The sequence below is a fragment of the Panthera tigris genome, chromosome D4, assembly GCF_018350195.1.
Source record: "Panthera tigris isolate Pti1 chromosome D4, P.tigris_Pti1_mat1.1, whole genome shotgun sequence".
Classification (NCBI taxonomy): domain Eukaryota; kingdom Metazoa; phylum Chordata; class Mammalia; order Carnivora; family Felidae; genus Panthera; species Panthera tigris.
In genome coordinates this window covers 85796926-85822554 of record NC_056672.1, presented here as the reverse complement: position 1 = coordinate 85822554, position 25629 = coordinate 85796926, and the positions used below count along the sequence as shown (strand labels likewise).

General features: G+C 56.5%; 2 protein-coding genes across 2 annotated transcripts in view; both read left to right on the top strand.

The window, feature by feature from the left end:
• Nucleotides 1-19704, top strand: part of FAM102A (family with sequence similarity 102 member A) — a 35537-nt gene extending 15833 nt beyond the window's left edge. Inside the window, exons 2-11 of the mRNA XM_007094448.3 lie at nt 7350-7470; nt 7733-7762; nt 9723-9839; nt 12031-12077; nt 12201-12355; nt 14395-14499; nt 14583-14778; nt 15231-15352; nt 15459-15528; nt 16936-19704. Coding sequence (XP_007094510.2) covers nt 7350-7470; nt 7733-7762; nt 9723-9839; nt 12031-12077; nt 12201-12355; nt 14395-14499; nt 14583-14778; nt 15231-15352; nt 15459-15528; nt 16936-16981 — 1009 coding nt within the window. The 3' untranslated portion in view covers nt 16982-19704. The remainder of the gene's footprint in view (nt 1-7349; nt 7471-7732; nt 7763-9722; nt 9840-12030; nt 12078-12200; nt 12356-14394; nt 14500-14582; nt 14779-15230; nt 15353-15458; nt 15529-16935) is intronic.
• Nucleotides 19705-21576: 1872 nt separating this feature from the next.
• Nucleotides 21577-24454, top strand: DPM2 (dolichyl-phosphate mannosyltransferase subunit 2, regulatory). The gene is made up of 4 exons (XM_007094447.3): nt 21577-21658; nt 21949-22038; nt 22836-22938; nt 23764-24454. The coding sequence occupies exons 1-4, from the start codon at nt 21656-21658 to the stop codon at nt 23820-23822; spliced, it is 255 nt and encodes an 84-aa protein (XP_007094509.1). The 5' UTR covers nt 21577-21655; the 3' UTR covers nt 23823-24454.
• The last annotated feature ends 1175 nt before the right edge of the window (nt 24455-25629 follow it).

The following is a 25629-nucleotide window of genomic DNA, read 5'->3' as shown; positions in this document are numbered from 1 at the left end:
CCGGGGCTCGTTCGCCACGGTGGCTTTGTGGCCTCAGACGTCACTGCAATGCCGAGAACTCCCAGACGAGTTCATTTCCCCCTAGTTGCGCTTCTAAAAAAAAGCCACCTTGATACTTCCAGTTCGGAAAGAAAAGGACACAGTTGCCCTTCCCCTCATGTCGTCTCTTTGTCCTTCCCTACCCACCTGTGCACACGTGGACGTCCATGATCGATGGCACCTCTCCACGGCTTGGAAGCTTGGGGCCATGACGCCCTCTCCAGTTTTGCCCCCACCGGCCCCCTTGCTTACTCTGCTCCGGCTACACTGGCCTCCTTGGCTTTGTTAAACATGTCAAGGGGCACCTGGGTGTCTCCAACTCTTGATTTCGGCTCAGGTCGCGAGCTCACGGTTCGTGAGTTCGAGCCCCACATCGGGCTCTGCGCGGACAGTACAGAGCCTGCTTGGGATTCTCTCTCCCTCTCTCTCTGCCCCTCCCCTGCTCGTGCTCTCTCCCTCTCTCTCTCCCTCTCTCTCTCAAAATAAATAAATAAGCATTTTTAAAAAGTCTCTTAAACATGTCAGGCACGCTGTCACCTCAGGGTCTCTGCACTTAAGCTCTTCCTCCTGCCTGGATGGCTTGTCCCCAGGGCGTGGGTCACTCTCATCTCCTTCAGCTCTTTGCTCAGATGTCACCTTCCCTGGTCACCTTTCTCTCACGCTCTCTCCGCCTGGGCACTGCCTGCTTCCTCACCTGGTCCCCTTTTTCCTCCACAGCACTTATGCCACCACCCGATATGTGTCTGCCCCATTTTGTCGGTCTCCTACTACCCACTGCCAGACTGTAAGTCCCTGGAGGGCAGGAATTTCTGTTTCGTTCGCTGTTCGTATCCCCAGGGCCTTCAGCTCTACCTGGCAGCTACCAAGTGCTTAATAAAAGGTTTATGAGTGAATCAAGTCCCTGAGACTTCCACAAGCCCGGCCAGCTCCCCCCTGGGGCTCATGGCAACTGACTTGCTTGACATCCTCATTCCTGCCTTTTTTATGAACAGCCCTCCCCTGCCCCTGAGCCTGTGTTCATCTCCCTCCATCATCCCTCTCCTGAACCTGTGACTCCCTTCCACCCGACTAGGGGTGCCCGAGTCCCTCTCTCCAGAGGTGGCCATAGGGCCGAGTCCTGGCTGGGCCATCTCTGGCTCTGTGACATGGGCTCTGGACACAGACGTGCTCCTCACAGCTCTGTGACTGTGGGTGGGTGACTCAACCTTTCTGAGCCTCACTCAGCGAGGATTGGCCACGATAGCACGCAACTTTCAGTGTCGAAGGGCTCCAGGTAGCACATGGCAGGCCCTCGGGAAATGGCCGCTGCTGGGTGTTTATTTTACCCTCCCTGTGCCCTCCTGGGGTGGGCCAGGGCGGAGGTGTGAGCCTCTCCCGTGGGAGTGGTGGCATTTAATAGTGTGTATTTAGAGCCCTGTGGAAACAAGGGGGTGGCCCAGCACTGATTCCGGTGAGCCCTGTCCTGGCCCACCTTCCTGCGGAGGGAGAGGAAGGCGCCTGTTACCTGAGCCTGGGAGGGCACCACGTGGCTTTCTCTGGTTCGGCCTGGCAGGCCCACAGGAACCCGGAGAGGGCCTCAGGCTTCCTGGCCGCTCGTTCCCAGGGCAGACTCACAAAGGGGCAGGGAGAGAGCCTACAATCCGATATCGGCTTTTGTTCCCAGACACTAATCCTAATTCCTTGGGGTGTTTCAACATGCCCGACACTGTGAGCGTTCTCCTCAGGTCTCCAGCAGCTGCTTCCAATGCCCGGGCTGAGTTGAGTGGAGGGGGGGCGAGTGGAGATCTGAGGGTCCACGTGGAAGCCATGGCCGGCCCCCAGCTTCCCATTTCAGGCTTGGGCCTCTGGCTGCTTTCCACCCTTCCACCCGCCTACTCCAGGGTTGCTCTCTGCCTGTGCCTAAAGCCATCGTGGCAAGACAGAGGCACCGTCAGAATAAGATTCAAAGACCTCACCCGGGCCCTTGAGGCCCCTCATGACACCTAACCCCCTGCTCCCTCACCAACCACATCCCCTCTGTTTTCTCCATTTTTCTCTCTTTATCCGACCTACCGTGTTTTTTGGTTTTTCACCTGTTTAAAGCACACAGTTCAGTGGCTTTTAGTCTCTTGACAGTGTTGTGCAGCCATCAGCACAGTCAATTTTAGAACATTTTCATCACCCCCAGACGGAAACATCATACCCATTGGCAGTCCCTCGCTATTTTCTCCCGAATCCCCTAGCCCCTGGCAATCACCAACCTAGTCTTTCTATCTCTTAGCGATTTGCCCATTCTGGACGTCTCATGTAAGTGGGATCACACAACATGCAGTTCTTTGTGACTGGCTTCTTCATTTAGCGTATCACAAGGTTGAGCCACGGGGTAACAGGTGTTAAGTGCTTAATTTCTTCTGATTGCTGAGCAATAATTCCACTGAATGGATAGACCACGTTTTATGGATTCATTCACCGGTTGACGGATATTTGGGTAGCTTTCGCTTTTGAGCTGTTACGAATATCGCTGTATACATTCATGCGCAATCTGTTTTTTGTGGACATACGTTTCATTTCTGTTGGATATACACCTAGGAGTAGCATTGCTGAGTCATAAGGTAATTCTGAGTTGAATGTTTTGAGGACCTGCCAGATTGTTTTCCAAAGGGGGTGCACCGGTTTACATTCCCGCCAGCTGTGTAGGAGGGTTCCAGTGTCTCCACCCCCTCGCCATCACTTGTTATTATCGGTCTTGATTATAGCCTTCCCAGTGCATATGAAGTGGTAACTCGTTACAGTTTTGATTTGTGTGTCCCTGATGGCTAATGATGTTGAGCAGCTGCTCATGTGCTTGTTGGCCATTTACGTATCTTCTTTGGAGAAATGTGTGTTCAGATCTTCTGCTCATTTTTAAATTGGGTTGTTTTTTACTGTTAAGTTGTAAGTGCCCTTTACATATTGGTTGGTGACAATTCCCTTGTGATGTATCTGGTCTGCAGATACTTTCCTTCATCTGTGGGTTGCCTTCTCACTATTGATTTATTTTTAATTTTTTTTAATGTTTATTTTTGAGAGAGGGAGAGAGAGCAGGGGAGGGGCAGAGAGAGGCGGAGAGACAGAATCCAAAGCAGGCTTCAGGCTCTGAGCTGTCAGCACGGAGCCCAATGCAGGGCTCAAACTCATGAACTGTGAGATCATGACCTGAGCCAAAGTTGGACGCTTAACTGATAGCCACCCAAACACCCCTAATGTTTGTTTATTTTTGACAGAGAGAGTGCGCGCGCGAGCGCACGCGCGCAAGTGGGGGCAGGGCAGAGAGAGAGGGAGACACAGAATCTAAAGCAAGGCTCCAGGCTCTGAGCTGTCAGCACAGAGCCCGACACAGGGCTTGAACCCATGAACCACAAGATCATGACCTGAGCTGAAGTCAGATGCTTAACTGACTGAGCCACTGTCTCACTTTCTTCATGGTGCCCTTTGAGTCACAAAAAAGGCTAATTTTGATGAAATCCAGTATTTCTTTTTTTTATGTGTCTACACATTTTTTTAAATGTGTCTTCAATATTGAGAAAGCTGTTTCTTTTTTTAATATTTATTTATTTTCTTTTTGAGAGAGAGAGTGTGTGTCAGCAAGGGAGGGGCAGAGAGATAGGGAGACACAGAATCTGAAGCAAGCTGCAGGTTCTGAGCTGTCAGCACAGAGCCTGACACGGGGCTTGAACTCACGAACCATGAGATCATGACCTGAGCTGAAGTCGGATGCTCAACCGACTGAGCTACCCAGGTGCCCCTGAAATCCAGTATTTCTATCTTTTTTTTGCCTGTTCTTTTGGTGTCCTATCTGAGAAACCCTTGCCTAATTCCAGATCACAAAGATTTATCCTATATTTTTTTTGAAGAATTTGATAATTTGGGCATTTTAAAAAAAGTTTTTATTTATTTATTTTGAGAGAGAGAGAGCAGGTACACAAGCTGGGGAGGGGCAGAGAGAAGGAGAGAGAATCCCAGGCAGGCTCCACACTGTCAGTACCGAGCACGATGCAGGACTCAAACTCACAAACGATGAAATCATGACCTGAGCCCGTCAGTCAGATGCTTAACCATCTCGAACCACCCAGGCGGTTAAGGGTTTGAGCTCTTAAATTTAGGTCTTTGATTCATATTGAGTTAGTTACTGTATGTGGTGTGAGACACGAGTCCTACATCATTCACTCGCACAGGAGTATCTCATTGTCCCAGCAACTTTTGTTAAAGACTATCCTCTTCCCCTACTGGCAGGCACCCTTGCTGAAAATCAATTGACCATAAACGTGAAGGTTTATTTCTGAGCTCTTAATTCCATTCCGATGATCTATGTGTCCATCCTTAGGCCAGAACCATCTTTTCTTGATTATGGTGGCTTTGTAGAAGTTTTGCAAAGACATTGAATCCTTTGATTATGCTCTGTTCTATTTTTTTCTAGATGCTTTGACTATTCTGGTTCCTTAAATTTCGAAGGTTTAGGGCCAATGTGTCAAATTTCTACAAAGAAGCCAGCTGAGATTGTGTTAAATTTTTAGATCAATTTGCTAGTATTGTCATACCAAGATTAGATCTTTTGAAACATGACTGTAGGATGTGTTTCCATTTATTGAGATCTTCTTGAATTTCTTTCAATAATGTTTGGTAGTTTTCAGAGAATATATTTTGTACTTCTTTTGTTAAATTTGATTCTATTTATTGTGTTCTTTTTGGCTTTTCTGTAAATGCAATTATTTCCTTCATTTCATTGTGGATGTTCACTAGTATATAGAAATAATGGATTTTTGTTTACTGATCTTGTATCCTGAAACCTTGCTAAACTCTTGTATTCTGATAGTTGTTAGTGGATTCTTTGTGATTTTCTACATACAAGCTCAAATTATCTGCCAGTAAAGGTAATTCTAGTTCTTTCCGCCCACTACCATTTCTTTTTCTAGTTTGCTTGACCTCGTTTTTGTCCCACCACAATGTAAGCTGGTCACTGCGGTGGTCCCAGTGTGTAGGACAGGGACTGGCACATATTTGAATGAATGGGTGGAACCAGCATGGTTGCGGCAGGGGCTGCTCCCCAGCCCAGGGCCTCTGCTTCCCCTGTGGCACCCGCTTCTTGAAGGTCCCTGCCACGTCCGCTGGGGGTTGGGCACTCTTCTCCCTCCCCCTCGTCTCTAGCCCCAACCTTTTCTGTTTGTGCCAGTACTGGGGCTGCAGGGAGTCGCTGGAGCTCCCCTTCCTAACAAGGTCAGAGCACGTTGGGGACAGTCCCTCTGGATGCCCAGTGTCTTCATCACGCAAGACACGTCTCACGGACCTCCCCAGGCTGGGGCCTTTGAGGGACCTACTGATGCCTCCTGGTGCCCACAAGTCAGCGGGTGGCGTGCCTGTTTTGCCCATGAGGGTGGAGAGGTCGAGCTCTCGCTGAGTCACTCAGTGATCTGAGGGCTGTGAGCCCAGGTCTGCCTGACCCAAGTCCTGTTGTCCCTTGTCACGGCCCCGACAGGATGTAGGAGAAGCCTTGTAGAGTCCGGAGGGGGCTCCTCAGAGACGCTTGGCGCAGGGGTTTTCATAGCCAAGGAAACCAAAGTATATTTGTTCCTCACTCATGCTGTTTCCTCTGCCTGGAACTGTCTCCCCCACTGGCTACTCCCCTCTCTTCATTCCTGCCTGAGCTTGAATGTCACCCCCCTGCAAGTCAGTCATCTACCCTGACTCACCCTTCCCTCCACCCCCTCCTGGTGACACTGAGTCATCACCGGGGTAACTGTCACTGTCGGTCTGTGAATAAAGTCCACCACAGGCTCAGTGCCTGACTCATACTTGTCAGTCAGAGACACTGGTGGGGTCTCAGGTACATCGCAGGGCACTGCTGGCCCCAGAACCCTGGTGGGTTCCACCTGCCAGCCCTTCCCCGGCTCTGGGGCCTGTGAACCAAGGTGATGGCCAAATGCTTTGACTGAAGTCAGACAGTCCTGGGTTCAAATCCTGCGCTGTCAGTCACTGGGGATGTGATCTGGGGCAGTCTCTTGGGGTCCCAGTGCCCTCAGCGGTAGAAGGGGGTGGCATAGAGCCTACTGTCTGAGGTCGTGCGAGAGGCAAACACGCCCCCGTTCCGATGATGCTCTGCTCGCGCTGACCCTCCAACCTCAGGCCCCAGTGTGACAATTAACCTGTGATCCTCGGGTCCCCCGGGGTGTAGGGCGGTCACTTCCTCATCTGTCCACGTGGCTGTTCCTGTTAGATGGGATGATGAAGCAGGAGATAATGTCTCTCATGCCGTCCCTTCTCTTCCGTGGCCACCCCTTCCTGAGCCCGGGCTCTGCCAGGCGGGCTGCAGGGGGCCGGGGAGCTGTGCAGGGATGCAGACTCACCACTGCCACCCCAGGTCCTGCCGGTCAGCTGGGAGAGGCTGGGGGAGCTCCTGGCATTGCTCTGGCTCCCAGGGCACGAAGCATTTCCCTATTAAGGGTGTGTTGCGGGTTTCGGTGTGGTGATACTTCCCAGGTGCAGCAGGAGTGTGGGCTGGAAGGCCAGACCCCCAGTTAGTGTCAGGGAAGCCGAGGACCCCAAGGTGGTGTCTCAGGCCGGTATGGTGAGAGTGACGCATGCAGCCCCTGGGGCCCATTGCTCAAGGTCAGGTCCCTGTTCTGCTGTGCCTGCGGTGGGCCTCGGGCCAGCATGCTAGCCCCCTGAGCTCCGGCGTCTGTGAATGTGGGATTGGGCTAAGGGTAGTAGCCGTCCCAGACAGCTGCTGGAAGGGCGGGCGTGATCGTGGGTCTCTGACCCTGGGAGCAGCCCCACTAAAGTGCCGTGAGAGCTGCCCAGCACGTGTGAAGTGCGATCTGAGCGCTAGACATGGCTATTATTACTATCATTGTTGTTGTTAGTGGCAAAGAAATGGTCTCCGAAGGCCAACTGTTTCCTGTTTGGGCGACACTGGGCAGCTTACCTCGCTTTTCGTCTGCTGGGGAAGACTGTTGTGAGGGTCGGCCGAACAGAATGGTCAGGGGCCAGTGGGAGGTAATGGCAGAGGAAGGAGCCACAGGACAAGGGGAAGGGGCAGTGCTGGGAGCAGGGACAAGGAGTAGCTGCCTCCAGCCTGACCTCACCCCTACCTTGTGTTTTTTCACTTTTTATCACTTACTATTTTTGTTTTTGCAACGCTTACACAAGCATGTTCTTGTTAGGAAAACACAGTCACTCTCTGATACAAAGTAAAAAGCCAGAGCTCCCCTCCTCCCTCTACTCCCTAAAGGCCAGCCCTGTCCCTGATACCTGTGCTGACCTGCCTGCTTGTGCTCACCTGTCTGTCTGCCCTGCAGGGAGGAGGTGCGGGAAAACTGCGTGCGGTGGCGGAAGAGGTTCACCTTCGTGTGTAAGATGAGCGCCAACCCGGCCACCGGCTTGCTGGACCCCTGCATCTTCCGTGTGTCGGTGCGCAAGGTGAGACTGGGCTCCGGGCTGGGGCGGGGGGCTGCGGGCCCAAGGCCAAGGCGGCGGGTGTGAGGCCGCTGGTCCAGTGGCTTTAGGCCCATCCCCTGACCTGTCCCCTTGAGAGAGCATGGAATGAGTCGCTCTGCCCCTTGGCTTGTCTCCCCCCGCAGCAGTCAGATTTGGTGTGGGGTGGGAGGCACCTGGGGAGATGCCCGAGATCACTTGGATTCCCCAGTTACGCTGCTGCTTGTGTCTCTGTCTCTCTGTGCAGGAGCTGAAAGGCGGGAAGGCTTATTCCAAGGTGAGTGGGGCTGTGAAGGGATAGTGGGGTGGAACAGGCATGAGAGAAGCTCCCAGAAGAACTTCCAGCCCCTTCTCTGCCCCGAACAGGAGACACTCAGCTCTGCATGAGATGTATTGTCTTTTGGAAATGTCTTTATTGATTGTCTTTGCACTTAATATAAAGGTCCCATGTGCTTGTCACAACACAAATGGCACAGAAGTTCGGAGTGAAAAGGGAAGTTTCCACCCCCTTCCCCTGTGGGCTTCCTCCCCAGATCCCATCCTTGGGTTCGTTAAGGTCTCTCCAGACCATTTAAGGAAAAGAAAGTTAGGAAATACACAGAGCAGCGAATAAAACATACGCGCATGTGGGTCAGAGGAGTATGGAATGAGCTCCCCGTATGTGTACCTATGTGCACGCAGACAGTGGGATCTTTAAATACACAAAAGGGACTTGTTCTAAACAGATTCGACAGCGTGGTTTCCGCTTGCTGGTACACCGTGGGCATGTTTTCACATCCTCACAAATTCCTTTTGCCATCTAACAGAGGCAGCATCCCCTTGTACGGCTGGGTGCTGGGTACTCCGCCAGCCCCCGCTGTCGCACGTCTGTGTTGTTGCCATTTGCATGGCACCCCCTGGGAAAAGTGAGAAAAGGCGGCTCCGGAAGGGTCACCTCTGGCTTTGAATAAGCCTGCTCTGCCCTCGACCCCCTTCGTGGTGGGGACTCACAGCCCACCCTCTGTGGCCCCTGGGAGGCGGCCTGGTAGCAGGGGATGGGCTCAGTCCGGAGGGGAAATGCCTTTGCCTCACCTCGCCCTGCGTGGAAGGCGTGTCCCTTCCCACTGACCAGAGCTCAGGAAGCTCAGCATTCTGGGCTGTGCACTCTGCCCTGGGCAGGGTGGCTAGAACTGGGCTGTGGAAGGTGCCACCAGAGTGGAAATTTCTCCTGCCACTAATTCACATGGGCAGGGACAGCTGCCCAGAAGGAACTACTGGCAGACGCTTAGCAGGTGCCTGGCGCGTGTCAGACCTGCAGGCCCTTCCCCTCTGTCCTGTAGTCAAACGCCCTCGCCAGGCCCTGCTCCCGTTCTCCAGGGAAGGAAGCCGGGGCCCAGAGGGGCGGCTGGACTTGGTGCTGGTAGGGCCTGGTCTTGGGCCTGGCTCTGCGGGTTAGGCGGTGTGGGGCCCTGGGGAAGTCACTTATCCAGAACCTTAGTTTCCTTCTCTGCCAAACGGGGGTCCCTGTGACTTGATGGCAGGGCTAGGATGTGAACCCACTAAACCTCTAATTCTAGCATGTGTGCCCCTAAACTCTGCCGTGGAGACTTGCATGCAGCAGGTGGTCAGTAAATGCCACTTGTTGCTTTGCTTGTCCCCCCCCCCCCAAGTCCCTAATCCTAGCACCCCCTGCCTTAACTCAGTTTCCTGCCCACAGGTCTGGAGACCTGGCTTCTATCGAAGGCTTTCTTAACTCCTACACTCTGTTCTCAAACGTTCTCCCACCTCCCTCTGTGTCTCTGGTGCCTCTCTCTGCGTCCCAGAACAGCCAGGTGTTCCCACCAGCCCCCCACTCCAACCTCCATGAGGGACTCCTGCCCTCCCACCTCCCCCCCACGCCATACCAAGTTCCCACGGGCCTTTCCTCCCCCCTGTGTGCTGGCCTGGCGGCTCCCACAGCACAGCCTTGTTTCCCAGGGAACAATGCCTCTGTGTCACAGACAACAATGTCCTTTCATCTCAGGCGCTGCCCTAGTGCACGCTGGGACGTGGCACAAAGGGCGCTTTGTGCGGCTCAGGGATGTGAGCCCCAGACCAGCCTCTGTCCTTGGGTGCCATTATGCAACACTCAGTCTGGGCTGTGGGGCGGGCCCCGGGGATCTGCCTGCCCCCCCCAACCTTGACAAGTTAACCCTTGTGCTGCCCGCTGTGCGCCCACGCCCCCTGCAGCTTCCCACACTCTCCTCTGTCCCTCCCAGCTGGGCTTCGCCGACTTGAACCTGGCCGAGTTCGCAGGCTCAGGCTCCACAGTGCGCTGCTGCCTGCTGGAGGGATATGACACGAAGAACACCCGTCAGGACAACTCCATCCTCAAGGTACCAGGGTCCCCCACCACCTCTTCTGCCTCTTTTACTAAAGGAGCCCGGCAGACCTGCCCCCATCCTCTGGGGGGTTGTGAAAAATACGGATTCCTAGCCCAGACGCTAGGAAGACGTGGTCCCAGGGTCAGGAAACCACCCTCAGAAGCCTGGCTCTGCCACTGGCCTCAGTTTCCCCATCTTTAATTGGGGGGCCGGTGGGGGGGGACCCCAGCAGTCTCGTTAAGGGTTTGATGAGCACTTTTGGTGAGATGAGCATCCCCAGGTGTTTGCCACCTTGCATCTCATGACACCTGACAGCCCCATCGGGTGTGGTTTGGTCCCAGTTTTGCGTAGGAGGGGGTCAGGGCACAGAGGTCAGATCATTTGCCTGGGGTCACAGGCAGAACTGATGCTTGGCCCCCAGCTGTTTGACTCCACGGTCCAGCTCCCAACCATTGCCCCGTGTGACACCAGACTGCCTGAGCTCGCAGTGGAGGGTCAGTGTGGAAGAACTTGCCATCCCTTGAGCCGGGCAGACCGAGGTATTTCCTCCGAGAGCCCAGCCACAGGCAGGTTTCCGGCGGCCGGGGCAGCTCCCTCCCTCCAGGCAGCTGGCTCTCTGGCCTCTCAGGACAGAGCTATCTGGGCATCTGCCACGGCCAGCACACCTCTCTTCCTCGTCCCCACACCCTTCCACCCGATTGAGAAAACAGTCTTGTCCTAACCACACCTCTGCGAGCTGACCCAGCGGGAACGTGTTGTGCTTAAAGCAGAGCCAGGCAGAGGTGGTGGCCTGGGGTGCTGCAGCCCCTAGGCCCTTTGCAGAGACAACCAGAAGTACCCAAAAAGGTCCAGGCTAGTTGTGATGGGAGCCGGGACCTTTCAGTCTCACCCCACTGGCCCTGTGCACCCTTAGGCAAACCAGGGGGCCTAAGGGGGGGGGTTGCAGGTGGCTGCAAAGCCAGCTGCCTCACATCCTGTCTGCAGGGCTTTGGGCCCTTACTTCCCTTGAGTCTGTGTCTGGGTCCTGCTTCCCTCTCCTACAGCCTGGGGCCATCACCTACTTTGTAGGCACTATCACAGCCAGATGAAATAACTCATTAAAAAAAAAAAAAGAGAAACAGTCTCAGGGGGTGCCTGGCTGGCTCAGTCTTAGAGCATGTGACACTTGATCTCTGGGTCATGAATTCGAGCCCCACATTGGGTGTAGAGCTTACTTAAAACAACAAAAAGCCTCAGCCCAACGATCTCCATTTTTGTCAGTGTTGGCACTGGGCTTATGAGTACCCATTTCTTTTTTTTTTTTTTTTTTTTAATTTTTTTTAACGTTTTATTTATTTTTGAGAGAGAGACAGAGTACGAGCCGGGGAGAGGCAGAGACAACAGGAGACAGAATCCACAAAGCAGGCTCCAGGCTCCGAGCTGTCAGCACAGAGCCCGACGCGGGGCTTGAACTCACAAACTGTGAGGTCATGACCCGAGCCAAAGTCGGATGCTTAACCGACTGAGCCACCCAGGCGCCCCTGAGTACCCATTTCTTACCCCATCTCCCTCTTCCCGTCGCTCTATCTCAGCCCAGACTTGGGGACCCAGCCTTGCCTTGTTTGGTCCATTGATCTCTGCCCAGGTGCCTGATGTCGAACTTCTGATGGCTTCTTGCTTTCCTTTACTCAACACGCTTTCACCAAGCCCCCGCCGTCCGCGTTGGGCTCTGTGGGCACCCCATCTCCCACTCCCACCCACCATGTTGTGCCTGGTGAACCCCCTCCCTACCAGGTGGGCTTCGTGAGCCTCCCTCATGCCTGCCTGCCTGCCTGCCGTGTGGAGCTCGCATACCTTTGCCCACACTGAGGCCATGAGCAGGCCCTGAGGCTGGAGAGGGACTGTAGCCCCCTCCTCGTCACAGTGTTAAAGTCACAGTAGCTAACTTTTTCTGCTTGCCCTCACTGTGTGCCTGGTGCCAAAGCATGCCAAGCCTCATCTCCCCGAGTCCCCTCCACTGTCTCAGGAGACGGGTGTCAGGAGCGGTTCTGTCCTCCACCCACGGAAACGGGGGCTCGGTGCGGTTCGGTGGCTTCGCCGGGGCCAGCGAGGGGCAGAGACGGGATCGGAGGCCAGCCCATCTGAAGCCAGAGCAGGTGGACCGCAGGGAGGCCCCTGGGCCGGGGGGGGGGCCGTGGTGTGGCTGATCTCTCCCTCTGTGCAGGTCACCATCGGAATGCTCCTGCTCTCCGGAGACCCCTGCTTTAAGACGTGAGTGTGGGCACAGGCTGTGGGGGGCCACACGGGGACTCTTCCCACCTCGGGGCTCTTGGGCTCCCCTGTCTTTGACCCCGAACATGGGGCACCCCAGTCACAGCCATCTTTCCTCCCCAGGCCGCCGTCCACCGCCAAGTCCATCTCCGTCCCGGGCCAGGACTCTTCCCTGCAGCTGACGCGCAAGGGTGGTGGGACCGGCAGCGGCGGCGGTGGCGCCAACTCCCTGACGGGATCCCGGCCCCCCAAGGCGAGGCCCACCATCCTCAGCTCAGGTGCCACTCTCCACCTGCCCTCCTCCTCCCTGTGGCCCAAGGCTCAGCTCAGTCTCCCCAGGTCCCAAGGGGGACGCTTGCTGAGAAGACAGAGGTGTTGGGATGGCGTTTACACCGGTCCATGCTTCCAGTGGGCCGAAGTCTCAGCCCCTCCTGCATGCCGGGCGCTGTGCTGGGCCCCCCAGGATCGCAGCAGTGTCCTGACCTCGAGGCCCCGTCTTTCAGGAGAGACAGAAGTCAGTCCGGCGGTAAATAAGTCCATGTCACCTTCAGGTGTGACAAGAGCTGTGACGGGCACTGGAAGCATCTGCCTGGGAACAATCATGGAAGCCTCCCTGAAGAGGTGGCATTTGAGCCGAATCCGAGGTGTGGGGTGCGGGGCAATGTTCCTGGCAGAGGGATGTGCCGTGAGCGCTTCTCTCCCGCTTGCTGCCTGACCAGGACTGGCCATTTTGCCTCTCCAGTCTCAACATCCTCCCCTGACTAATGGGATCAGCCATAGTAACTACATCCTGGGTTGCTTTGGAGATTAGCCTTGCCTGGCACACAGTAGGTACTCTATATATTTCCCAGCACTGGCTTTCTATTAAATTACCGTTATTACTAACGTCATAAAAAGTGCAGATGCCTGAATCCCCAGAGGAGACAGCCTGGCCATTAGGATAAGGAAGGGCTACGGGAGAGGAGACCCCAGCCTCCCCCGCCACCCCGTGTCTAGTGCTGTGCATGGTGAAGCGGGGCCCCTGAGTACCAGCCTTGTACAAGGACCCCGTCCCTGGGGGTGAGCCCGGAGCTGGGAGGCAGACTAAGATTAGTGAGCAGGGCAGCACCTGCCGCCCTCATTTGCACCATGAGAGCAATTAGAGAGGGTGCTGGGCCTCCAGCAGCTCAGCGGAAGTTTGCTGAGTGATTCTACCCCCAGGGCGGCTGGGAGCAGAGAGGGCCCTGACCTCAAGGGCCAGCTTTCTTCCGCTCCCATTTTTCCTGTAGACTCAGTCAGGTAAGGCCTAGAACTGAAAGCCCGCCTCGGGCTGGAAACTGCTCACAAGGTTAAGGGCTTCCCTGTGCCATCGCTCTCTCCAGCTTCTGGACCAGGTCACCCCAGTGTAGACGGTGCCTGTTGTACCGAGTAGAAGAGGTGCCTCTCCCAGGCAGGGCGGGGATTTGAGCCCCCACGTGCCTCTTAACTGGTTTTCTACCCATCTCCTCCTGCAACCCCCACCCCATCTGCAGAGCACCTGTTTTGAGAAGCCCTGTGGCTTTGGGTGGGGACACAGGCAGGACTGGGGTCCAGCCTGTGGCCTGGTGTGCTGTTCTCTGAGGAGGAGATGGACGAGATGAGTCCTTCCTTCCTGTGACCAGAACTGGTGGGCAGGCACTCGTGGAGCCCTGAGTGGATCCCGCCTGGGCCCCTTGTGCCTCCTGCTGGCGAGTGCCGACAAGTTTGTTTCCGAAGTTGGGCTTATGGGTGACTTGTGACAGGACTGTCAGCCACTCCCCATTCCCCTTATTCCTTCCACTCTGGCTCTACTGACCTAGGCTCATTAAAGCTTCGGGGCCTTTGCTTCTGCTGTTCCTCTGTGTGGAAGGTTCTTTCCCTGATGCTTTATGTGGCTCGTTCCCTCCCATGCCTCCTGAAGGCCTCCCATTAAGGCCCTCTCCTCAGAGAAGACTTCCCTGATCCCAGACTGGGTCAGACCCCCGCACACACTGCTCCCTGTTCTGTAACACGCACCTCAGTTGTGGTTGATTGTGGGTCATTATTCAACATTCTCCCTTCCCACTGGCCTGTGATATCATCTCCCATCTACGGCCCCCGGTAGAGAACCCTGTGCAGAGGTGGTCCCCACGGATGTTTGTGGAATGGACAGACCTGGGCTCCAGCGGTGAACCGTGGCGGCAGTAGAACTCAGCTTTTCAGTCTGTTAAATGGGAAACCCTCAGTGCGCCCCCCACCCCCCACCCTGACCCAGTGAGAGGACGTGTGTGAACGGCAGGGGCCGGCACCGCTGGTAAGCCTGTCTCCTCCCGCCTTCCAGGGGTGCCAGAGGAGGCCGAACAGAACCTGTCCAGCCCCGAGGAGGTGTTCCACTCCGGTCACTCCCGCAACTCCAGCTACGCCAGTCAGCAGTCCAAGATCTCTGGTGAGTGCCCGCCTGGCTCCGTGCCCCTGGCCCTCCACCTCCCTGGCTGGCCCCTGTAACGAGCCTCCCCAAACGCCCACCAGGCTACAGCACAGAACACTCGCGCTCCTCCAGCCTCTCGGACTTGACGCACCGCCGCAACACGTCGACGAGCAGCAGCGCCTCAGGCGGCCTCAGCATGACTGTGGAGGGCCCCGAGGGCGGGGAGCGGGAGCACCGGCCCCCCGAGAAGCCGCCGCGGCCGCCCCGGCCCCCGCATCTGTCTGACCGTTCGTTTCGGTGAGCACAGCGCTCCTGGAGAGCATACCCGTCTCAGGGGCACCCTGAACCTCTGCTTCTTTACCTGTGACACGGGGACAGCAGGGTCCCCCACCCCAGAGGGTTGGATGGTGATGATTCAGCCAGTGGATGTACATGTAAGGCATGGCCTGGGCCTGGCATGCACGTGCTGTCGTGTGTGCCTTGGTGTACCTAGGTCCCTGGTCTACACGCCGTGCAGCCTCTCGGAGGCTACGAGGTTAGGTAACCTCTCAGAGCCTCCGGGTCGGCATCCATAAAACCAGGTCATGGCACCTGCCCTGCGGGCCGAGGTGAGGGCTGAAGGAACACAGTTGGGATCACATCCTCACGTGCACTCAGAGCAGCCTCAGTGCTGCAGGTGCTCCGGTGTCCTCCTTGTGCCTGTCGCTGGCCGGACTGCTGTGACTCTGCCCTGCTTTGCCCCACCCCAGGCGGAAGAAGGACTCCGTGGAGAGTCACCCGACCTGGGTGGATGACACTCGGATCGACGCAGATGACATCGTGGAGAAGATCATGCAAAGCCAAGACTTTACGGACGGCAGCAACACTGAGGGTGAGCTGCCGGCACGGGGAGGACCGGGGGACGATGTCACCTGTTCCAGGGGTCCCCTGGCTGCCCCTGCCCCACTCAGCCTCCATCCTCCCCTGTGTCCCCACAGACAGCAACCTCCGGCTGTTTGTGAGCCGTGATGGCTCTACCACGCTGAGTGGCATCCAGCTGGCCAACAGGTAAGGGTGACAGTTTGGGGATGGGTCACTAGGGTGGCCATGGGGAACAGGGGTGAGAGCAAGGTCTCTGCAGACACTGACCTGGCTTTGAATGCCGGTTCTTATCACCACGTTGTGACCTTGGACCAGTCACTTCTCTGAACCTCAGTTTCCTTATCCGTCAAATGGTGTGGACCACACCGTCTCCACCTAGAAACCTGGGACAACCTGCAGGGGCTGGTTCTGAGGGTTGCAAGGATAGCCTTGGAAAGTGCCTAGCACAGGGCTTGGCACACAGCAGGGGCTTTATCCGTCTCTATTTTGCCCTCTGCTTTTCCCTTCCTTCTGGATCTGAGAACCCCTAAAAATGATGCTGCTGACTCATTTTATTTATTGAACAAGTATTTATTGAGCACCAGCTATGCACCAAGCACTGAGCTAGGTGCTGGGGATGCAACAGTGAGCAGCACAGATCTGTGCCTGCCTCATGTTTACATATGAGGGGGTGGTAGGACCAAACTTGGGCTTCAGGTCTGCAGTTTATAGAGGGCCTTCTTGTGATCATTTATTTATTTGTAGCATGTTTACTGGCTCACTGAATGAATGAGCAGAGGAGCTTCCCGTGTGCAGGGTCATCCTGAGGCCTTTCCCCCCGTTCCTGTGGGCCGGATGGGAAAGTGCACATCTAACATCTAGGTTCCGGGGTGTGGGGGGACGTGGCTGAGCTGCCCAGGCGCCCGGCACCTTCCCTCTGGTGCTGCTATGCTGACACCTGCTGGCTGAGGCTTGAAATTGCAGCTGCCTTTCCTGGTGGCTTCCTGGGCTGTCCCGGGTAAGGTGGGCAAGAGGAAAACAGGATGCCTCCTTGGAGGTTTGTAAACACCACCCCCTAACCCCCTATGACAGTGAGGATATGGGGGATGGGAGAAACCAATTTAATCAGGAGCAAGGTCTTAGCAGAGCTGCACCCCAAGCCCTGAATGTCCACGACCCTGTGGCTGGGTGGGCCTGGCTTCCGCGGGGGAAAAAAAAAGCCAACCAGGCTCCCTGACCTTCTGCTGTCTTCTTGGTAAGCCTCATGATCCCTCTGCACCTCAGTGCCTTCATCTGTCAAGTGGGGTGGAGTGAAGTCTTTCCCTGCCAGGGCTGCTATGAGGATGGGTGCAGCACACCCCCGAGTGTAAGCCACTGGTCCTCAGGAAAGGCTCAGGCGCGGCCCGTAGCAGCTCTGAGATCCCACAGACTCCGATACTCACCATCTGTGTTGCCCTAGGCAGGTGACTCAACTTCCCTGAGCTTCGGTTTACCCCTCTGTGAAACAGGGCCAGTTAGTTACAGTGCCAACTCGTGGGGTGCTTACAAGGGCCTGCCCCGGAAGAGCGTCTAGGAGGATAAGCTGACCTGTTTCTCCCCTCCCCTCCCCTGCAGGGTCTCCTCTGGGGTCTATGAGCCTGTCGTAATCGAAAGCCATTGAGGAGCGGGCGTCCAGCCTGGAGAAGGGCCCTGCCTTCGCGGGCATCCAGGCCCGCAGCATTCCACGAGGGACCTTCCGCTTCGGATCACCTTCCGCGCCACATCTCATCTGTGCCTCCTCCGTGCACTCCAGCCCCGCTCCTGCCCCAAAGCATCATTCCACTGTCCTCCCATCCATGCCGGGACCCTCCTGGCCTGCCAGGCCCCGGGCACCACTGTGAATATTCTCCTCTGAACCACTAGGGGGGCAGGCCATGCAGGCCCACGAAGCAGGTGGACAAGACCAAGATGGCCGGGACTGCCCCGCTGGAGACCAATTGGGCCCCTCAGTGGGGACATGCAGTGGCATCTCCGCGCGGGGATGCCTGTGGCTGAAGGGCCTCTTGCCCCGTGTCCCTGCTCACCCCAGGAGCATTGGCTCAGCCGTGCCCTGGCAGGGCTTTGCTCCACCACCCCCTTGCCCTTGGGAGGGCCGGTCCACCCCCAGAATCCCGCCACCATGGCCCCCTGACTGCTTAGTGCTTCAGCTGTCCCTTCCCTGTGTCCTGGGGGACCCGCTGGCGGCCTTCTCCTGGGAACCAAGACCACCCTCGCTCCACATTGAGACCCCCTTCCCCCAACGAATGTTCTCCTGCTGCCCCGGCAGCCTGCACTTTGCACATGCTCGTCTCCAGCACAGCCCCCCTGGCCCTTGCCTGCCTTTCCCTTGAGCCCTTCGCAAGGATTCCCTGGCACTGCCTGCTGTGCAGCCAGCGCCTGCCTCTAGCGGTCCGGCTGGAACGTGGCACCGCCTCTCCCCCTGTTTAGCTCCAGCTCAGGCCTGAGCCCATGTCGAGAAAGGTCTGAGCATCGATGGTGGCTCACCTCTGCTCGGGGCTGGATCCTGAGCAGCTGGTTTCCTGTAGGAAGCCAGGGAAGGTGCCTCCCAAACCCTTAGAGGTTGAGAGTCTGGCTGGGCTGGGCTTGGCAAGCAAAGCCCCCTCTCCCTCCCCGCAGGGTCAGCTAGCCCAGGCTGGGGCCGATGCTGAGAGGCAGGTAGGCTGTGACCGGACTGGCCCGGAGCTGGCTTCCTGGCCAGAAAAGCCTCAGCCCTCCTCTGGAAGCATCCCTCTCTCTGGGCGAAGGCGAGGTGGGGAGCAGTCTGGCCCTGCCCCCACCCCTCGCTAAAGCCTCTGCTGTCTGCACCCCACCCCTCCCGTCTTCCTTACTTGCTTGAAAATGGGTTCTGGCTGCCAGCCAGTCCCTGGACAGACTTCCCTGCCACCCTGAAATTTCACTTATTTTATGTGAACCCAGCAGGCTGGTGTTTACATACTCCTATACCTTTTTTCTTTTTAACATTTCATTTCCTCTTTTCTTTCTTTTTCTTTCTTTCTCTTTCCTTTTTTTTTTTTTTTTTTTTTTTTTTTGAGTTCACAGTTTGGTATTTTCTCCTCCCCCCGGTGAGGGGAGGTGGTTCTGTTCTCTGCCCTACCTGCTGGCTGGGTCCCAGCAGGACTAGGGATCTAGATGGGGGGAGGGGGGGCAGGATACTGGTTCTCTCCCTGGTGGGGTGCAGGTGCCGGTGGGGTGTCCTCCCCAGGCTGGGAGGGCTCCTTGCCCTTATGCTCCAGCTGGCAAGAATTGGAGCCTTTGTCTTGGAACCTCCTGGCCTTGGGAGGGGAGCATTTCTAGGATTCGCTGTCATTGTTTTTAATCCCCTAACTCTTAGAAACTGAATGTGAGGAGGCTCTTGCTAAGACAGGACAGAGTACTTGCTGTGGCTGGAGAGGGCTCTGGTTAGCCCTGCGGGTCCCTTCCTGCCCCGCAGGCACCTGGCACTTTACAAGGAAGCTGGCTGTGCAGTCTCCAGGTGAAGTGACCCCCAGAAAACGGGAGAGCCCTCTCCTTCCCTTCTGTGTCTGCGTGACCTCTGCCCAATGGGGAAGCGCATTCAGGGTGTATTTGGGGTCTGGCTCAAAGTTCCAGGCTTCAGGCATAAAACAGCCAGTTCTGGTGCTGTTGGGACTCCCCCAAACCCCAGCCCCACCCAAGTCGAGGTCTGGGCTTGACAGACACCCCAGAAGCAGACAGAGCCTGCCACATTCTTCCATGCCAGTCTCTGGGCCAGGGTAATTGGACTGAGAATTCGGCCACATCCAAATTAACACTAGCTGGAGCCAGAGGCCTGGAGCCCTTTCTTCAATCTCTGGTCTTCTCAAGCTCGGTGAATTCCCGCCAGGCACCCACAGCTCCTGGACGTAAAATGCTATATATAGAGAAAGACTATATTAAAGATATTTTTGGAAAGGAATCAGTCTATGCAATGCCAGTTTGGAATCTTCTTGAAAGACAGTTTAACGTTTTTACTAGGAGATTTAAAGAAAATAAAAGTCTACAATATTTTTAGGTTATTTTTTTTGTGGTCACCCCAAACTGACCACATGGTGTGGTCTGCTGGGATGGAGATCTTCTGTGTTCTCCTCTCTCTTAGAGGGTTGAGCTGGGAAATGGGGGGGTGGGAGGGGGTATCTTTTTTTTTCTTTTGGTCTTTTTTTTTTTTTTTTAATCCCCTCCTTTCTAACAGAATGTTGCCGCCGCCACCGCCCCTTATTCAGAAGGCTGTGTTTGTATCTCTGTCTCCCGGCTTCTGTTGTAGAAAATCACATTGTAAGGGGAAATCAGCCTAGTGTCAGTGTCTTGGTTGGGGGAAAAAAAATTAAATGTCGCAATTTTTGTTTGTTATGGCATGTTGGGTTTTGTTTGTTTCACCACGTGGTCAGCATCAGAAGAAAGCCAGATGTGCAGGTGGACATCCGGGAATGGGGGAAGGTGTAGGTGGCCTGGGTTCTCCCTGTCCTGGCTGCCATCAAAATTATTACCACCTTTATTACTCCAGATTCCTGGGGAGGAAACTGAGGCCCAGGAAGGCAGTTTCTTGCCAGTCTCACACCTACTAAGTGGCAGCTCTGATCTCAGGGCATAAGTTCTAACCACTGGACTTCCCCAGCAGTCAGCCTGAGGGACAAATAACTGTCTGTGCCTCAGTTTCCTCAGCTGTAAATGGGCTGGCGGATGAAAATGGGTGTACAGCCTGACACGGGAGGTACTGAGTTTGTTCCCAACTCCTCTTGAGCCCCAGGCCACAACTGTCTCCAGGCCCAGGCCCCTCACTTCCTGTCCCCCACACTCAAGTTACACAGGAGCCAGCAGCTTGGCCAAGCTCTGAGAAGGGCAAGGCACCCTGGCCTTTAATTAGCTCAGAAGTGGCAGGAAGCCTCCGCGGCCGTGGACAGGCCAGAAGGGACCAGACCACCAGGCCTCCTCCCTGCTGCAGCATGACCTCGTCTGCACCCCTTCTCTGGGCTGACACCCACTCATGGCCCCTTTAAACCCTGGAGGCTGATTTTGAGTCTCTTCGTCTGTTCTGCACGGCACACCTGGGGAGGGAAGAGTCGGCCCCTGGCTGAGGCCAAAGTCTGTCCTGAGATGGAGAGGGAAGTCCCTGGGCTGTAGGCCAAGAAGAGTTGCTCCTATCATCTTCGAAGGGTGCAGCCCCCACAGGGACCGGCTCAGGTGACCCAAGGAGTCACGCCGCCAACAGGAGCAAATCACGCCAGGTTCAGACACATCTCTGCAAGTCTGTCTGCCCATCCTCCCGCCCCTCGTTCTGGGCACTAGGGATACAGCAGTGACCACAGACCCCATCCCCAGGGAGCCCACGGGCCAGTTCAACAAGTACATGAGCGAACGAAAACTCAGTGACAAGCGTTAGCTCGGAGACACACCGGGGGCTGTGGAGCACAGGGGAGGGAACCCCTGCCCGGCTGTCAAGGGGCTTCCCTAGGACGTGTGGCATCCCACTGAGACCCGATGGGTGAGGAGCAGGTAGCCAGCCCCTCGAGCTGTGGCAAGACAGTGTTCCAGACTGGGGAAGGACCTGCGTGGGGGCTCAGCCCAAGACCTGTCTGTGCTGCTGCCTGGGCTGCAGGGACACGCAGGGCCCAACAGGCAAATGGTGAGGAAACGGAGGATCACCCTGACCTCATCCCCGCAGTGAAGAGAAGACACCAGAAAGGGTCTCCTGGGAAGCCAGGCGACGGGAAGGGGGCACTCCCCTCACAGCCAATGAGAATCCTCCTCATCCCTGGGGGCGCGGGCTCACCCACCCTCCCTCCTCCTCCCACCCCAGGTGGGGCAATGAACACCCTCTGCACCCCTGTCGACAATTAGGGCCTCGGGACTAGGAAATGGGTGCCGGTCTCGGCCTCACCACTGATTCGAATTGTGATCTGCAAGTCTTCTGAGCCTCATTTCCCCCATCTGCAAAATGGGACTTCTGACCTCCCACGCCATCCCCGCTCTGGGTTTGGGATCCTGGGATATTTAGAGATGGAGTTTTTCTTCTGGGGCGTGTTCGACAGGACGGATGGGATGAGTGCCAGCCAGTCTGGATCCTCCCACTCGTTTCCATTCACTAGAAAGCGTCTGGGAACAGCGTGTCCCACAATGCCCTTGGAAACTACATTTCCCGACATGCGAAGGGGGGGGGCGCGGCACCCTCCTGTCTTGGGATACGTAGTCCCGGGCCCGCTTAAAGACTACGACTCCCAGCGTGCCCCGCGGCCCAAGGCCAGAAGGGCCCGGACCCGGAGCGCGCTGTGGCTTGCGGCTCCGGGGAGGGATCGCCGGCGAGATGGTGAGCACCGGACCGAGGGCGGGGGGCGGGAGGCGGCTGGGGGTGGGGTCTGGCGCGGAGCGGGGGCTTGGGCGCTCGGAGCCGGGATGGCTCGCTCTGCCGCCGGCCCAGTGAAGGAGTGAAAATCCCGCGGCCCGGCAGTCGCCCAGCCCGCGAAGTGATACTCGTCAGGCCTGTCTGCGGCTGTTGAGTGAATGGGAAGCTTGGCGTAAGCAGGCTGCGACGCCACCCCGCCAGTAGTGCACCTAAAGGGGGAGTGACTTCGTCAGTTGAGCCCTCCTTTTCTCCAGGCCACGGGGACAGACCAGGTGGTGGGACTCGGCCTCGTCGCCATTAGCCTGATCATCTTCACCTACTACACCGCCTGGGTGATTCTCTTGGTATGTGTGCTGCCCCCGCCCTCCGTCTTACCTTCCACCCCCGGATCTTGAAGCCGACCCCTAGCACCCATTTAAGCTGCTGTGTGCCGGGCACGGTGCTAGGCGCTTTACCTGCTTCGTCTCGTGAAATCTCCAGAACAGCGCTATGAGGACGATGCTAGAGGTGTCCCAGTGTATGGTTGAGGGAGCTAAGGCTCGGCGAGGACCGCTACCCTTAAGGCCCTTAACCACTACACTGTACGGCCCTGTTACTGATTTGCTTTTGCCTTTGATTGGAGTTCTAGTCCTTCCGGTTATCTTGCTCGCCCCTGGGCATGATGAATGCCAGCGGATTTTGTGAGGGCCTTTAGGTTTTTGTTTTTGTTTCTTTTTCTTGTTGGAAAATTGGTTGGTTACTGCTTAAGAGGCGCAGTGTGGTTGGAAGGCAAAATCTTGCAGAACTTTGGAGGGAAATGTTAGTAAAGAAAACCTGGAGCCCGCTTGAGAACTCCTCACGTGCCTTTGCCCGTGTTGGGCCGTGAGTGGCTTAGGGCAAGTCCCTCCTCTTCTGTTCATTGCCGGGTCCCCAGCACCAACTTAGGGCAGGCACCAGGCAAGTGCCCACGGAACAACTGTTCAGTAAGTGAATGAAGGAAACAAACCCGAACTCCCCAAATACCGTCATCTTAAAGCAAAGCAGGTGCTATACCAGTGCACTGACTGGGGTCAGCCCCGGAGATGGAGGGGGTGGTGGTGTTTGGGCTTGAAGGCCTGGGCAAGACAAGGAATGCTCACCAGAGCTCTGCCCTCGATACCAGCCGTTCATTGACAGCCAACATGTCGTCCACAAGTACTTCCTGCCCCGGGCCTACGCTGTCGCCATCCCACTGGCCGCCGGCCTCCTGCTGCTCCTGTTTGTGGGTAAGTTATCACTCCCTCAACGCTGAGCAGGGCGTCTGCTGGGAGTTCCCACAACCCTCTCCCATCCCTGAACATGCTTCCCCATTTTGCCAGTTGCTGTCCACCTGCTTGAGGCTCCTTGCTGCGCCCCCCTCCCCCAGTTATCCCCTGGGATTTTCCTGTTCATCCTTCAAGACTGTCAGTCAGTAGCCCCTCTGGCCTTCCCTATGCCTCAGGCTCATTGGTCTCAAATGGGATGGCCCCAGTGGGGTGTCTCCCTTTCCCACCCCCGCTCCCTCCACCACCACCATCATCACTCTGTGCACACCTCGATCGCCTCTTACCCCTTCGTCACCCACTGGCTCATGATTCCTGCCCCTCTCTGTCTCCCCCGGGGTTGAGTGTGTGTCTTCAACATCATTATTATGTTGAAGCTCCTGGAACAGCTCCTGGAACAGGCTGTGGCCCTGAGCTGGTGCTCAAGAAAGCAGTTTGCATGAGTCACCTGGACGACTGGATGGTGGGGTGGGAGGTGGATGTGGGTTAGGCAGGTGGGTGGGCGGACAGGTGGTTGATTGGGTGAGTAGACGGATCATTGGGTGGGTTTGTTCCCTGCAGAATCAAAAACACTAAACATGGCAAATTGCCCGGGGTAGGTGCTCTGGTGGTGTTTGTTGAACACATGTGGGTAGACGTGTGGCTTGCTGAAGGACCAGGGAGGTGATCCTGGCCTGGCGGGTGCTTGGCCCCGCGTGCGGGTCACTTCCACCATGCTGGGCCCTGCTCTGGCCTCCCAGCAGCCCCGAGCCCAGATCTCACGCGGCCTTTCTGGTCTGTGTATTCCAGGAGTGTTCATCACCTACGTGATGCTGAAGAACCAGAAAGTGACCAAAAAGGCTCAGTGAAGGCCCAGTGGGGCTGAGGCTGCCGGCCCTTCCTCTGCCTCCCCTCCAAAGGTGGGGGCACATGGGACGCATCCAGGCACCGCGGCCCCCCCCTCAAGCCTGGCTGCCCTGAACACATCCCGGTGGGATGGAGCTGTTTAGGACTGACCACACAGGCCTGCTCCTCCCCTGCTCAACCTTCCAGAAGCCAGGAGGGAGGATTACTTGGAAGCCTCCCTCTCACCCCTTTCTGGCTCAGGGCCTGAAAGATGCTGGTTGTCCCCACCTCACCTTCGGGCTCCCCGTCACCTTTTCCTCAGGGTCCCACCCTCTTGTGTCACTGTCCCTCTTGTCACCTGCTGATGTTGGACTTGGCAGGTTCTGAGGCGTCATGTGACCTTTCCCCACACGTCCTGCTCCTCATCAGAGGCAGCTTTCCCAGGTCTGACACAGCCCCAGGCCCCATGAGGACTTCTGGACCTGGAAAGCCTAAGGGGAGGACTGACAGGCCCTAGGGTTACCACCAGGCCTCGGGGCACATTAGGGTGGCCACGGGGGGCCCCCAGACCAACTGCTCCTCACAAAGGCCCAGTCCCCCAGCCCTGGCGCTAGCCTGCTGGGGAGAGCTGAACAATAAACACTGATGATGTGTCTGTCTCTGTGCTATCCCTGACCAGGGAAGCCGGGCTGCTCAGGAACTGGAGAGTGGCTGGTCTCAGGTCGGGAGACCCTGGTTTGTGCAATGAGGGTGCTTCAGGCGCCTCCCAGACTGTCCCTGTGCTGGACACAGGATCAAGTGGGGACTGAAACAGATGTGGATCCAGACAGGTGCAGCCCACAGATGGGAGCTCGGTGGGGGCATGGCAATGTGCCAGATGCCAACCACATCGGCCTGTACTGAGCCTCCCCTGTGCCAGCCCAGCTAGCGCGCACTAGTATTTTAGGGACCCTCAGGCCAGTCCCCTAGAAGGCCAAGTCCATTGTCCATCTCTTATACCCAGCAGCCCAACCTAGCATGGCTCTGGGCAGTGAGAGCTGGAGGAACCAGAGCAGGGCTGGCTGTCGTCAGGTTGACTGATCTGGCGCAGGCCCAGCCCTGTCTCCGGGTAATCAACCCCGCCCCCCGCGCAGCCAAGGCTCCCGTCCACAGTTCCTAGTTTAAGGCTCTGTCACACCTTGGATGTTCACTCTAGTCAGCAGAGGTGGCTCCCTCATCTGAGAACAGAGGCCGACTGCGGGCACACCTCCCCTTCCCTCCCCTGGCCCATCTTCCCCCCTGTCCTCCAGTCCAGGCAGAGCTACGACCTGGGCTTCGGGTTCTGTCCTCTCCCCCTGCTGTGACAGGAGTATCATGTCTCTGATGGTCCCCCTCTCATTGGAACAACCACTGCCTCCCACTGGGGTCCTACCTCGGTTTCATGAGCATCCCCAGGCCTCCATATAAAGGACTGTCCATCAACCGAGTAATTTCCTCCAGGTCTCTCCCCTTCGTAGCCAAATTCCGAAAAGGGGGTCCACATCTGCTGCCTGGATTTCCTCACCTTCACTGTGATCAGCATCCTTCCTGGAGGGCTAGATCCACTCCGACCACCAGTGACCCCATGTTAGTCTGTGACATCCCCCTGGACGCACCCTCAGATGCTCTCAGTGTCTGTGATGACCCATTCTCATACTCCTGCCTCATGCTCCACTTCTGCCATGAGACAACATTGGGCTCTTTGGGACTCGGTCACGAGCCTTCTCCCCACATATCCTGGGTGGCCTTGTCCTCATCCCAGCTCGCCTCCCAAGCCCCGGTGTATTGCATATGCACCAGCTAACTGCCACT